At 36.7% G+C, this 13283-nt stretch overlaps 1 protein-coding gene across 7 annotated transcripts in view; it reads left to right on the top strand.

Moving 5' to 3' along the window:
- Nucleotides 1-13283, top strand: part of LOC135114170 (zinc finger MYM-type protein 3-like) — a 58028-nt gene that overhangs the window by 27657 nt on the left and 17088 nt on the right. For 5 of the 7 annotated variants that reach the window (XM_064029927.1, XM_064029924.1, XM_064029926.1 and 2 more), the window contains 6 exons: nt 310-416; nt 590-719; nt 924-1126; nt 1219-1348; nt 4739-4840; nt 4980-5221. In XM_064029927.1, the coding sequence (XP_063885997.1) occupies nt 310-416; nt 590-719; nt 924-1126; nt 1219-1348; nt 4739-4840; nt 4980-5221 (914 nt within the window). Of the gene's footprint in view, nt 1-309; nt 417-589; nt 720-923; nt 1127-1218; nt 1349-4738; nt 4841-4979; nt 5222-7307; nt 7519-11592; nt 12249-13283 lie in introns of those variants that run through there. The other 2 variants (XR_010275430.1, XM_064029938.1) reach the window with 2 other exon arrangements.

Here is a 13283-nt window from a genome sequence, read left to right as displayed (position 1 = left end):
AAATATCAGGTCTCTATGTCTGTTTTTAAGTCTTTTAGAACCAAAATACCCCCACAAAAAAAGATGAATTTTAATAATATAAGTATGTGGTTAGTGGTTAATGTTAGCTTCTGCTAATTTCATTAGCAGTTTACATAGCATTAACAAAGGTAATTTTTAGTAGCAGATTACTAGTTAATGAAGGTAACTTTTGGGTTACCAATGGCTGGCTTTCTTTTCTAGCTAGATATGTTCAATGATATAACCCTTCTGTAATTAAAGAAAAGAGTTATATAAAAGTTTGTGTCAATTTTTAATATTGTTTTCCAGGAGAGAAAGCCCCTCAAAAAGCTCCTGCAAGTCAACCAGAAGAACCAGAAAACACATCTCAGACCAAGAAAAAAACTGTCTGTGATCCAGTGGAGGAAGTCAATTCTGTGAGTATGATTTTTTTGGTAGTAAAAGAATTGCATTTAAGCATAGTAATTATATTGTATTATGTATTGTGAAAGTACAAAGTGAAGCTTAGGAAAGAAAGTAAAGTTTCAGCTTTGATCTTTCTGAAGACTTGTTACTATTGGTGAATGCTAACAACATGAAATATTAACAGGTGACAGCAGAGTTACTGAGACTTCTCACACCACCAACTATGGTGAACAAGACAACCTCCTGTCGACCAGGTACCATGACCAAAGGAGTGTACTGCAAACCTCACCCATGGCACAGGCAAACACAAACAGGTGATGTGGAAAGGTGATGAGGTGCATGTATCTATAATTGGTTATAATTTTTTTTCTCATGCTTCAACACTTGACACTATTGTATAAAGATTCTTTCCCTTTTAGCATTCAATTGATTAAACATGTTTTGTACTGAGGCAAATTAATTTTTTACTAACTTTTATTGGATTATATGAAGTTAAGATGATTTTTTTGTCTTTACAGAATCTTCAGATATCAATTGTAGCCTGTATACCTCTAAACCTCCACCTGTGCTACCAGTGCCAGTGCCTATCTATGTCCCTACACCCATGATGACGTATAACATGCCATATCCAGTGCCAGTGTTTGTTCCTATACCACTCCCAGTTCCTATCTTCATTCCAACCACAGCCAAAACCACCAGTGACATTGCAAAAATGATGACTGTAAGTCTTATCATTGCTTAATTATTACATGTATATGGAAGCATATACTATTCTGTTAATTGTGTTAGTTTCAACATTTTTCCTTTGACCAGAAAATTCAAGATGAAATGCCAGCAGACCCATATGAAGCTGAAATGCTGCTTTTGGCTCGTGCATCTAGTGAGAGTGCAGAGGCAGAAGTGCCAGCAGAGAAAACACACAAAAATCCTTCTGCACCTGCTGGTAAGAAAATATTAGTTGCTGTAAAGTATTGTGTCATTATGCTTGAATATTAAGTTACTGGAAACCATATTAATTTGTGTAAACCATTTTTTTTCATAGGGATCTAAAAATCCTCACAGTTCATGATCATTTCACTATTGTCGATTATCTGATGAACATAAACTAGGATAGGGTTAAATTGAAGTTCACTCATTACACTTCTGGAATTAATTGATTTATGTAAGCAGGTCACTATTGTATGAGAAAACTGTTAGCACCATGAAATCTTGGATTCAGTTTTGAGCACCATGAAATCTTGGATTCAGCTTTGAGTGTTTGTATTTGATCAACGTTAATGTTTCACTGTGGTCCAGCATTAAGTAGTGATTTTCATATTGAAAGAGTACTGTATACTAATACAATGGAATGTGTTTTAACTGGAGCCCTAAGTGAAAATATGAAAATAATTTTTAAATATACAATTTTGAATTAAGTGGTCTATGGAGATACCCAGTCCTTTGGCTATAATATGTTGTATTTATTTATTTATTTGTTTATTTATTCATTTATTTATTTGTTTATTTATTCATTTATTTATTTATTTATTTATTTATTTATTTATTTTTTTTTTTTCTCGTACATAAATTCAAATATCCAGAGTGAGGGGGATTTAAATGGCTGCTGTGTGGGCGTGGCTTGCTGGCTGGTGCATGAACAGTTCAGTCCGTTTTTCCAATGAATTTTCTAAAATAATCATATATAAATGCATCTTAGTAAATCTGGCACCTTGACTGCTTTGATGACTGAGAAAGGGAATGAGGATGACTCACTAACTCGTAGCTTAGTGACAGTGAAGATACACTGGAGGGAGGATGTGCATCACTCTGCTGCTTGCTTGTTCCTTTTCTTCACTTCCCAGGGCATTTTTGAGTCATGCTACAAATATAATGATGTTGAGAAAGCATAAAAAGAAGCTTTGGTTGATGGTGCCAACAAGAAACATTAGAAATGTGGCATCAAACTAATCACTTCAAGGCCATTCATCTCTCACTATGCTGTTCACAGCTTATGGCTCACACAACATATGATTTATGTTGCTAGCATTGTAACCTAAACTATTGCCGTGCACCACCAAAGACCTTGGAACACAGTTTTGGATATGAGAAGTGCAACCTGCTCACAATAATGTTTGGAACAGATCTGTACTTCATAAAGGATTATAAATGAAAGAAAAGAGGAAAATTACACTGAAGAAGGCATTGAAGAAGAGGAAGAAAAAAAAGGAACACCAACTGAAAATTATGTACTTGGAGAATTTTTACTGAACCTTGCAGCAGCAAGATGAGTGACGCTCCCTGACCCTTTCATCTTTGAGGGATTCATACTTTTACAAGGGGAGACAAGATGCCAAATGGTTTTATACATGCATTGATATATGATTACTAATTACATAAAATTCATATGAAAGTAGCATTGACAGTATAGTACCTTTGCTGGAGCGTAAGAACTTTGGCAAAGCTTCAAACATGATTTTTTCAAAACTAGCATAAAATGAACTTAATATTATTTTTTACTTTTATTTTTTGCTTGATTTTGATAAAACTTTCAGATATACACAGTCAAATATCATAGAAAAATCTATCCCTTTTTTTTTTTTAATATATAAGGTTTATTTTTTATTTATTGTTTTTTATTTTCTCTTTTCTCCTCTTCCACACTAAGAAAAAACTTTTTCAAAAGGAAACAGAACAGATTGTTAAAATGTTTAATGAAGCACTTGGTGCTGGAGGGGTGAATCCGGTAAAATGAGGTCTTGAGTTATTGGCGTTTGAAATATTATCTCAGCACGAACTCCTTTACTGTTGTGAGGGCAAATCTAACAAAATGCTGTTTTCAGATATTTTAGTTTCAATATCTGCGTACTTTTAACACCTTGGTAACTAATTCTGTCAGTAACAAATTCTGTGAACATAATTGTTTTTCTAATCAATGTATGCACGTGAAGAATTTTTTTTATTGTGAAAGCATGTATTACTTTTTTATGTATTTTTTTTTATTTTTATGTACTTTTTTATGTACTTTTTTTTTTTTTTTTTTTTTTAATGTAAGAAGGTCACTGGCCAATTCCAACAAAAGTTATGAACAAAAAAGACCCACTTATTATTGTTACATTTTCAAGTGTTAATTGTCTGAAAATAAGAAAAGAAAAGTTCTTACTATTTCAGTATGTAATGATATTCAAATGTAGGATTTAAACTCGCTGAATCATGAAATGCATTGAAGTTAAGGTGATGTGAAGCATGTGGGTGGAGGATCATGATAATCAGTAGCCAAGCATATTGTTGTTTATGGGCATTTTGCTTATCATCATCACCAATATTCCAGAAATAGTTGAATATATCAGGTTTCAAGACACTTATCCTCTGGTATCTGACCATTCTCTTTGCATCTCTTTGGGAATAAGCATCTTAATTGGCTTTTTTTTATTCCAAAGTTTTGTTGCCCTTGGCCAGTGGCCCTCTTACATAAAAAAAAATCATAGCCTAGTTTGTCAAAACACTCACACTTCCAGTTTCATGCTTAGGAACATTTTTCTTGGTTCAGTAGCTTGTGTAGCCATGGCCAAGATTATGTTTTTTCTTTGTCATATTCCTTTCTTAGATCTTAGGATCACATTTTCTCTTTCTGGAGCATCCACATGACTCATGGTCACTATCACTGCTCATGTTTTCAATTCAGGTGATATTTACTGGTAATTTTCTGTAGATTTAATGATCTATGTGCAAATACAAGGACACTGCCTGACAGATTAGCAGGACTTGCTCTCATCTGATTGGCTATGTGGAAGGTGTGGCATGACATCCTGCCACTGATTGGCAAGCAGGGATATTACATTTACCTCTCCTGCAGTATGCTTCCATTGCCTTCCATGCATGTGACAGAGTTTTGAATGCTATGTTAGGTGCACCCCTATATTCAGAGGGATTTTTGACCATGTAAGGGTGAAAATAACTTGAAATGTGGTAACATGAATTAGAATACTTTGGCAGGTTCAACTCAAAACTGCTAAAAATATGGATTCACTCATCCTACACTAAACACCTTAAATGTGCATGTTACAAAGAATACAGTAAAAAAAAAAAAAAAAAGGGTTGAGAAAAACTAGTTAAGAATTTCATTAAGAAACAAAACAAAAAAATTCTTAAGTTTTCATTTGATCCAATCAGCTTGAAATTTTCATATGATAAACAAGGTGTAATGTACATGACATATAAATTATTCATGACCATAGATGTAATTTTTTTTTACTTGCAGCAGACTCCTCCCTTAACTCTGGTAGGTTTAGTTTATCAGAAATAAATTATGTCTTCATAATAATTCAATGAAGTGTTCTTTCTTTCTTTATCACAGATTGTGATAGTCATGCTGCCACTGATGAACTCAAAGATGTAGATGTGTCTTGTCTTGACAGTGTGGAGGATGACATTCCAAGATTATCTTTAAAACCTTTAGGTAAAGTTTCTGGAACACTTTTATCATATCTGTAAGGATTATATATTTATTTTGTGTTTGTATAAACTATTTGACAACAAACTGCTGCATATACATTGCTAGTTATAAATTATAATGACTTGGTACGTTTCTTCTTCAGATGATACAGCCATTTTGAGCACCAGCACAGTACCTGAGAACATTGATTCAGAAGATGAAGGTGAAGCACCAAATCCCAAAAAACGAAAACTGCAGCATGAAGATGGTAATCCCAAGAAGAAGGCGTTACTAAGTGGGAGCTGTGAGTCTGCGTCTAGCAATGATCCTGAGAGGGAACCCCAGTCAACCTCCAGCCTGAGTGCTGAGCACCTAGAAGAGGAGTACCCAGACACCTTTCTTAATGTAAGTACCTCATTCTTTCCCAAGATAAATGTGTATGATTGCTCTGTGGATTAGCAGTTCAAACCTGATCACAAATAGATGTTAATTAATACCTCATAATAACTTATAACTCACAAATGCAAATTTCATTATCACCACCTGCTGCCTTATTCTTATCTTCTGTGCATTGTGTAATGCTCATTTATCAAATACTTAGTTTTGATATTTTACTTGTATTGTTATTGTGCATTTCCATGGCAAATCTGAGGTCATCAGGGGACAGTGTGAAGGAAGTCAGTAAACCTTGAGGAAAAAATGAGATGTTGCCAAGTTACTGCTGAGGGGAGACCTCTGCCACCACTACACATTGATGTAGATGAGTGAGAACATACTACCTGCCATGTGTGATATTGCTGACCAAATTAAGAAAAGTGCTAAGGCTGGTGTGATTGTGAAACAGCATTGACTTCATATGCTAGATCTGATATGCACTAAATCTTCAAAATGGAACTGGACCATGTTTCCTACCACATTATGGATGTTTTAATTGACTTTGAATAACTGTCACATGTATATACATGTATATGGGTTGTCTGAAAAAAAAGTAGGTGTGAAGGCTCACCTCAAGTTACAGTGCAATGTTTTCTTGCAGATGGCTTTAGTTACATTTTTGTTAAACTTAATTGTAAGCTGGCTTGGTTCTGCTCATGAATCTTTTCTGCCTATCCATCTCTCTCCTTGTTACCTCACTCCATCTGAGAGCATCACCCAAGGGCTTGGTGAGGGCATAAGAGCCTCCACCTCTCCCAGTTCAAACACTAATCTCCTCTTCACCATGCTTATTTAAAGCCTCTTCCTCAATTAGTACTGCTTTTAGCACATGTGGGGCACTGTGCAGAGGAACAGTATAAGAAACATTTCCTAGAAATGTCAGAAAATGGAGTTAAAGCTTGTGCTAGTTTAGCCCCCAAAATTTGTTTTTATGACCAGGGTTGGCATTTTAATAAGCATAACATATCTGCTTAAGGATGAAGCTGTTTATGTGATTAAAAAGTGAAAATTTACAATAGCAACAGTTAATATTAGAAAAATAATAGACTTTGTGTTAAGACAAATTTCTGACTAAGAAACATTATATATATATATATATATATATATATATATATATATATATATATATATATATATATATATATATATATATATATATATATATATATATATATATATATATTATCAACATATGGTGGGAGAGAGAGATAACAGTGAAATAAATAATCCAGCAATGAGGAGGAGAGAGGAGTAGCTCAGTAGCTTTTAATTTCACCCATGCACCTCATTCATCATGCACAGATGAGGTATTAATGTTAATTTTCCCATGTTTTTGTATTCACATGTGATGAGTATTTTGTGGCACCTATTGTTAGATACAAGTTCTCACTTCCATAAGAAAACCCAGATCACCAGTCATTCATAGAATTCATACTAACAAAATCTGATTGTGGATGGAAGGATGCTTAAAAACCTTCTTGTATAGGGTAGATTGAAAAGTTGTAGAAGGATGGGTAATCACAGCTGTTGGTTAGTAGATTGAAGCATTGGAGTAGTCACTTCCAAGGAAGAGTATGCGTGGAAAGTTTTGTTGCTGCCTGAAGAAAACATTGTTTGTTTGGCAGGAAGAAAGATTATAAATACATCTGCATCATCAGAATCATCAGTATTTATTGGCATTACTCTTCCTCTTTAGAATCTCCTTAAGTCATTTAGGGACTCTTAATGAAAGGTTTTGAAGGTAAGTTGGTGAAAAGCTGGCCCACAGCTGCTTGGCTGCAGCCTCAAGTTTAGGCACAAATGATGTGTCCATACTGTGCAGCTGTCTCTTCATTTCCGACCATAAGTTTTCAGTTGGATTGATACCTGGGCTGTTCCCAGTCCAGTCACAAAAAAAGAACCCTACAGTCTGTCAACCTTTGTGTAACAAACTTTGCAACATGTGCAGGAGCCAAATCCTGCATGAACACTTTTGCTTTTGTTTCTTCAAAAGAATCACTAAACACATCACTCAAAAGTTCTAAGTAATTGTTTTGGTTCACTTTTTCATTTGCAGGAAGAATCACCAATTCACCAACTTCATAATAAGTAAAGCAGCCCCAAACCATAAGTGATGCTGGGTGCTTAACAAACTTAGAGGTGTACTTAGGATCCAAGGGGTTGCTGCCTGGCCTGGGGTACACTTGTGATGAAGGACTCCCTGTGACAGTAAAAGTTGCCTCTTCACTCCATAACACAGTTTTCCAATGCTCCTCAATCCATGCTAGGTATTTCTTGCAAAATTTGGTTCTCTTGGCCTTCTGTAGTGCATTTAACAGCAGCTTTTTGTAGGCACAGGAACTCTTGTATCCCAAGCATTTGCTGGACACTCCTTAGAGACACATCTCCCTGTAATTGATTTTTTTTTTTTTTTTTTTTTTACCTTTAATTCCCATTCTGTCAGCTTTGGATCTTTTAAAACTTGCCGGGAAATAAGTGCATGGGTCTTCACTGTCATCTTACGAGGCCTCGTAGACTTGGGAAGTGAGGCGAATGCATCTGCCTTCCCAGCATCCTTAAATCTTCTCACCAAGCATTGAACTGTCCTCAGCTGTACTCCTGTTTGATTTGCTATAAATGGGAGATTGTAACTAGCTTTGTGCAAGGTTACCACCTCCTTTCGTTTATCCATACTAATGACCATTTTAGACAAATTGAGAAGGTGGTAGGAAGCAAAATAAAGGCTCAATTTGCTACTGCTTGGGGGCATCAGGTGAACATGATATCTTTTATTTATTGCAGCTTTGTAGCCACTAAGTCTGAGTACCACTGGCTAACCATGGGTGGTAGAGCGTGTAGGGGTTGCCAGTTACTGGCGTAAATGCATCAGATAATTGCTCTCCAAGATACGAAGTTGTGAGCCTACTTCACTTAACTCAAAAAGAAATGTTGTCGGCTCTTTGGCGATAAAACTTTCCGCACATACTGTAGAATGATGTCAATTTTAAGCAAGGAGGAAATGTAGATGCTAATAGACAGGATCTTAAGAGTGTGACCAAACAGGGTATAATTACAAATAATAGAAGGTGCTATAACAGGACCATAAGTTTAAAAAAAAAACAGATAGAAATACTTGACTTAATATAGTGTGGAGTGGCATTAGGATTGCCTTCTTTCCAATGGCATCTAGAAATACATGGCTTAATATAATGTGGAGTGGCATTAGGATTTCCTTCTTTCCATTGGGATTTGTGCACATCATATGATTTGGGTTTAGCACATGTGGGGCGCTGTGCAGAGGAATAGTATAAGAAACATTTTGTCTTAATTTTGTAGACACTCAAAAATTATGGATTATGAATGAAATATTTGATATCATTCTCTTCCATTTAATGTGGTTAAATTGCTCAAAAAATTCTGAAAACAAAAACCTCCAAAAAACAAGTCTTTTTTTATGGATGTTTTCTGCATACCAAAGCCCATTTTCAGTGAGAGAGAGAGAGAGAGAGAGAGAGAGAGAGAGAGAGAGAGAGAGAGAGAGAGAGAGAGAATGGCAAGGAGCAAGATAATTACACATGAGGATGGGCTCTGCTACAAAATAAGGAAATTTATTGCCTGTGGTTTTCAGAACAACAAAGCATGTCATTAAATATTTTATGCTTCATCATTTAGGCCACTGAGGCTTACATGAGGGCACATATAGTTGAAATTGTGAAGGAAATATTTAATATGCCATTTTCATCTTCATTTGTATCTGACACCTATTCCTAAGAGTAATGGCTGTGACAAGGCTCTCCAGAGCAACAGCCAACCATCTTAGAAGAGGACACCTGATAGGAAATGTATTGGGATGATTGTGATCACAGCAAGCCCAGACAGTAAGGGTTGATGTCATGGTTATATTAGCAACACTTGGTGCTTAATGGCTGGTTGGGCTGAGACACCATGGTGTTTCAAAACCAAAGCCAGTAATTTTCACGCTGTCTATCACCTGACATTTCAACTGCTCTCATCCAGGCCCCATGGGTAAGGTGCTGTGAATTTTTCTTTATTAACTACAAACTTCAAAGATACTCACACATTTACAAGAGCACTCAGGCAAGACTATCCCACCACTCAGGCAGCTGAGTGCTCACCACAACTAGACTTAAGCCTAGTTCACACTGGCCAAATCCTGGCGACTGGTTGCGGGCACCAGTTGCTAGAACTGACATCAGGCAGTGGGACGATGTTCACATGTGAGTTGCTTTGGAATCCCCGAGTGCTGTGCAGCATAGCATATGTGGATCCCAACTACTTTAGACAAGTGTGCAACTCTTGATGTTACTTTTGCTTTGATTAAGTAAAAGAGAACCCATAATGTTCCTGGAGTAGTCCTTAGCACATCAGAAGGAAGGAAATTGTGTATCATAGGTTGGTGAGGGCTGTATTAAGAGGATCCCAGACTCTGAATGAATGGATTCACCTGGACAAGCATAAATTCTAGCACTTGCTGCAACTTGTAACATCACAAAAGGTGAGACTGAAGACTGAAGGAAAGTTCACGTTGCTGTGGGGTTGAGTTAGGTAACACAAGTGATGCATTTGGCTTTGTGTCATGCTTGAATTAGTTGGCTCAGCAGTACCAGTTTTTCTTGGCTTGGTAACTGCCATCAGCTCTGGCACTGAGACACGTGACACACTGATCCACATGAAATTGGTGTATAGGTTGCTGGTTTAATGGTTACCACTGCCTGTTCCAGCTACTAGTCACTAGAATTTGGACAGTGTGAACCAGGCTTTACTCTGTTGAGTTAAGCTTGATGCCAGTTGCCATTATCACAGAAACTTATGTACCTCCAAGAAGAAAACTGACACTACACTTTTTAATCCCTATAACAACTTGTAAACCAGGAGAATTGAACAAATGTAATCCCCAGCCCAGTATGATCATTGGGTAGAATGAAGAAGAAAAGAAGGAACAAAAAGATGCCATATGATGTTTTAGAGGCACCCAACACTCTCTTGGAAGAGAACAGCTACCACCTTTCTGGGAACATTTCATTGTGATCATTTGTCACTCATTGCCATGAAAATTATGATGAACTTTGATACCACAAGATTAATACTAATATTTGAGAGATATGATTATGACTTGTGAGCAATGTTTTTTTTAGAAACAGTAATGTGGATTGTATGAATATAGTGTTGTATGGATTTTACCATAAGAAATGCTTGAGCTACTACAGAAGAACAAATCTAAACAATAAACAATGCAATAATTTGATGGCCAAAAATTAACCAGGAAAGTACAGTAATATCCCTCTCATCCGGCATTCGAGTATCCGGCAGCTTCAAGTATCCGGCACATTTTTCCCCGAGCCTTAAAATCAATAAAAAATCAATGTGTACTCATAAAATCTATTAAAATATCCGCGCGAGGCATACTTTGTCCCCTCGCCACCAGAGCGCACTGCTTTGCCCCACCCGTGGCCCACTGCACTGTGTTTACTAAGTGACTCAGTCCCGCGTGTGCACTGTTTATCGCCTGACGCCTTCATCATGCCTAAAGTTGTAGAAAAGAGGAAGCGTGTTGTGCTTACACTTAAGCAGCTGATCAGATCAGCTGCTGATTAAGGTCAGCTGATCTTTGTTATGGTAAGATGCGTGAGTGTAGGATGGTGATTGTGGACATAATTTCACTTCTATTCAAGTATCCGGCATGTCGGCAGTCCTGTTGATGCCGGATAAGAGGGATCTTACTGTAATTCACTGATGTTTTCAAATATGAAATCACCATAATGACATACCCCATATGCACAGTCTCTCTGTGGTGCTTATTTAATTTCCAAGTTCTATTTTGTCTATTATGGCCAGCATGCAATGCTGCTGTATGCTTTATGTCCTCAAGAGCATTTTTCTCTTGTTGATCAGTAAGATTGGCCTATTGCTTGCAGGCGAGTGTAGGGGTGCTCTTGTTTTGTGGTTGTTGTATTAGCTATTTAATGTGAAAAAAAAGACTGAAGTGAAGCTGGATAGATGAGCTCACCTTCATTGGGCATCATGATAGATGCACATTGATCAGAAATTTTAAAATTTGCTCATGTCTCTATTTTCTCTCTTTTTCGTAATGTGCAAAGCACACTATCACTAATGCTTAAATCCTCATGGGAATATAGTCATGAGTTGAATCATGCCTTGGTGTCACACTCCCTCATAGTCTTGATTTGGCATATGCCCATTGCACATAATTGAGTGTACACATGCATGTAACAAATGTGACTTTCTGGTTCCACTGTCATAAAATTCACATTGCAAATACATGAACTGTTGCACACTACTTTGTTGCCAGGCCTAACATGAAATCTTTATGTGTTTTTCAGATTTAACCCGCCCATGGTCGTTGACAAGATATCTCACGTAATAAATGGGTTACATTAAGTTGTGATAAGATAACTCATCATGTGGCACATTTCATTATTAATGACTAGAAAGTTATCAACAAAAGTTAACTAGATATGTGGGTGAAAGTTATCAACTAAAGTTAACTAGATATGTGGGAGTGTTTGGCTGTATCATAAAATGATCAGCTAACACTTGATACCATTGCTTCACAATGCAGATCCAAGCCAGTGTGTGCTGGCCTGCAGAACAGCAGAATGGCTGATAAAGATGAATGAGTGTTTTTTACATAGGTGCTGGCTGTGATTGCATTCTCCAGCTTCTTCATAGTGATGTCATTATCATGCATTTTTGTGTTCATATGTTACATGTTACATAAGAAGTATAGTAAATTAATTTGTCATATAAATTTGATATTGAATAACTCATTGTTTAGTAGATTAAGAGCAATATTAGTCATGAATGACAGCTGGAGGAGAATGAGGTGACAGAAATGGGTCAGCAGCTATGATGCTTTTATAAAGTTGCCCACCTGACATATTTGAGAGCTAAGAGAGATAGCTTTGTGTTTGTTTATGTACATATACTGGATATATTTATTTATTTGATATATATTAAAATAAACCATTTGAGTTTTTTTACGGTTTCATTTGCCTGAATATTTACATCGTATACATGTAGTTTTATCCACTGCTGCAAAAAAAACTAATGGAGCAACTTCAGATCCAAGAGTGGATTGCATTGGAGTAGACTTATGACATGCTCAGTTTCAATTCTGATGGCTTGACCATTAAATAAACCTTTATCATCATATCCGTAAGATCAACAAGATGCTAGGAAATAACAGAAATGATGGTTTTAAGAGACTACATTGTGGATATTAGTAAAAATAATTAGATGCAAAATTATTCAAATGGTGACAGAGAGCTTTGTAAAGAAGGTAATCCAAGTCATTCTACCTTTTTGTGGCTGCCCTGGCAGCATGTTCATTAGATGGAAGAGGTGGGGAGGGCATGGTGACCAATAGCATTTAGTTTTCTATTTCTTGTTTCCCAGAATATTGTTAGATTGCTTCTTATTGATTGCTTAATATGGCAGAATAGTGTGTGTAAGGCTGAAAACCTTATTGAGATTATCATCATCATCATCACCATAATTCTCTTTCTCCCCTCCTTCATCATCTTATCAGCTGCTCAGAATAAGAGGCTTTCCCAAAGCTTGGGAGCAGTAAGCCTTATGCAACTCCCAGGCTGGCTAAGGGCATTTTTGCTGAGTTGCAGTTATTGGCTTACAGCCTGTACCTATTCTCTGCTAGAAGAACGTAGAATACAGTATGGAAGGGGACAAGGCCAAGTTGTCTCCACCCAGCTGTGCACTCAAACTGGACACTTGTCCTATAAGAGCCAAGCTTGCTAACTGCTATGTACATATTGAAGCTGCTTTATATTCAGATTTAGCAAATGGGATAAAGTTGCTGAGGGTGGGAGTGAGAGTGAATGCAGTGTGTAGGAGGACCTGAAAGTTGAAGGAGTGTGGACAAGTTGTGATAACGATTGCAAGTGAAAAGGCAAAGAAAGATTTACTGTCTTTTACACCTAAAAGAATATATTTCCTTAATCAAATTTATCAGAATTTGATTCAAGCTGATGTATTTCCCTATTCATCAGCATCA

This window comes from Scylla paramamosain, chromosome 2, assembly GCF_035594125.1.
Source record: "Scylla paramamosain isolate STU-SP2022 chromosome 2, ASM3559412v1, whole genome shotgun sequence".
Lineage (NCBI taxonomy): Eukaryota > Metazoa > Arthropoda > Malacostraca > Decapoda > Portunidae > Scylla > Scylla paramamosain.
This window is presented reverse-complemented; position numbering and strand designations above follow the sequence as displayed.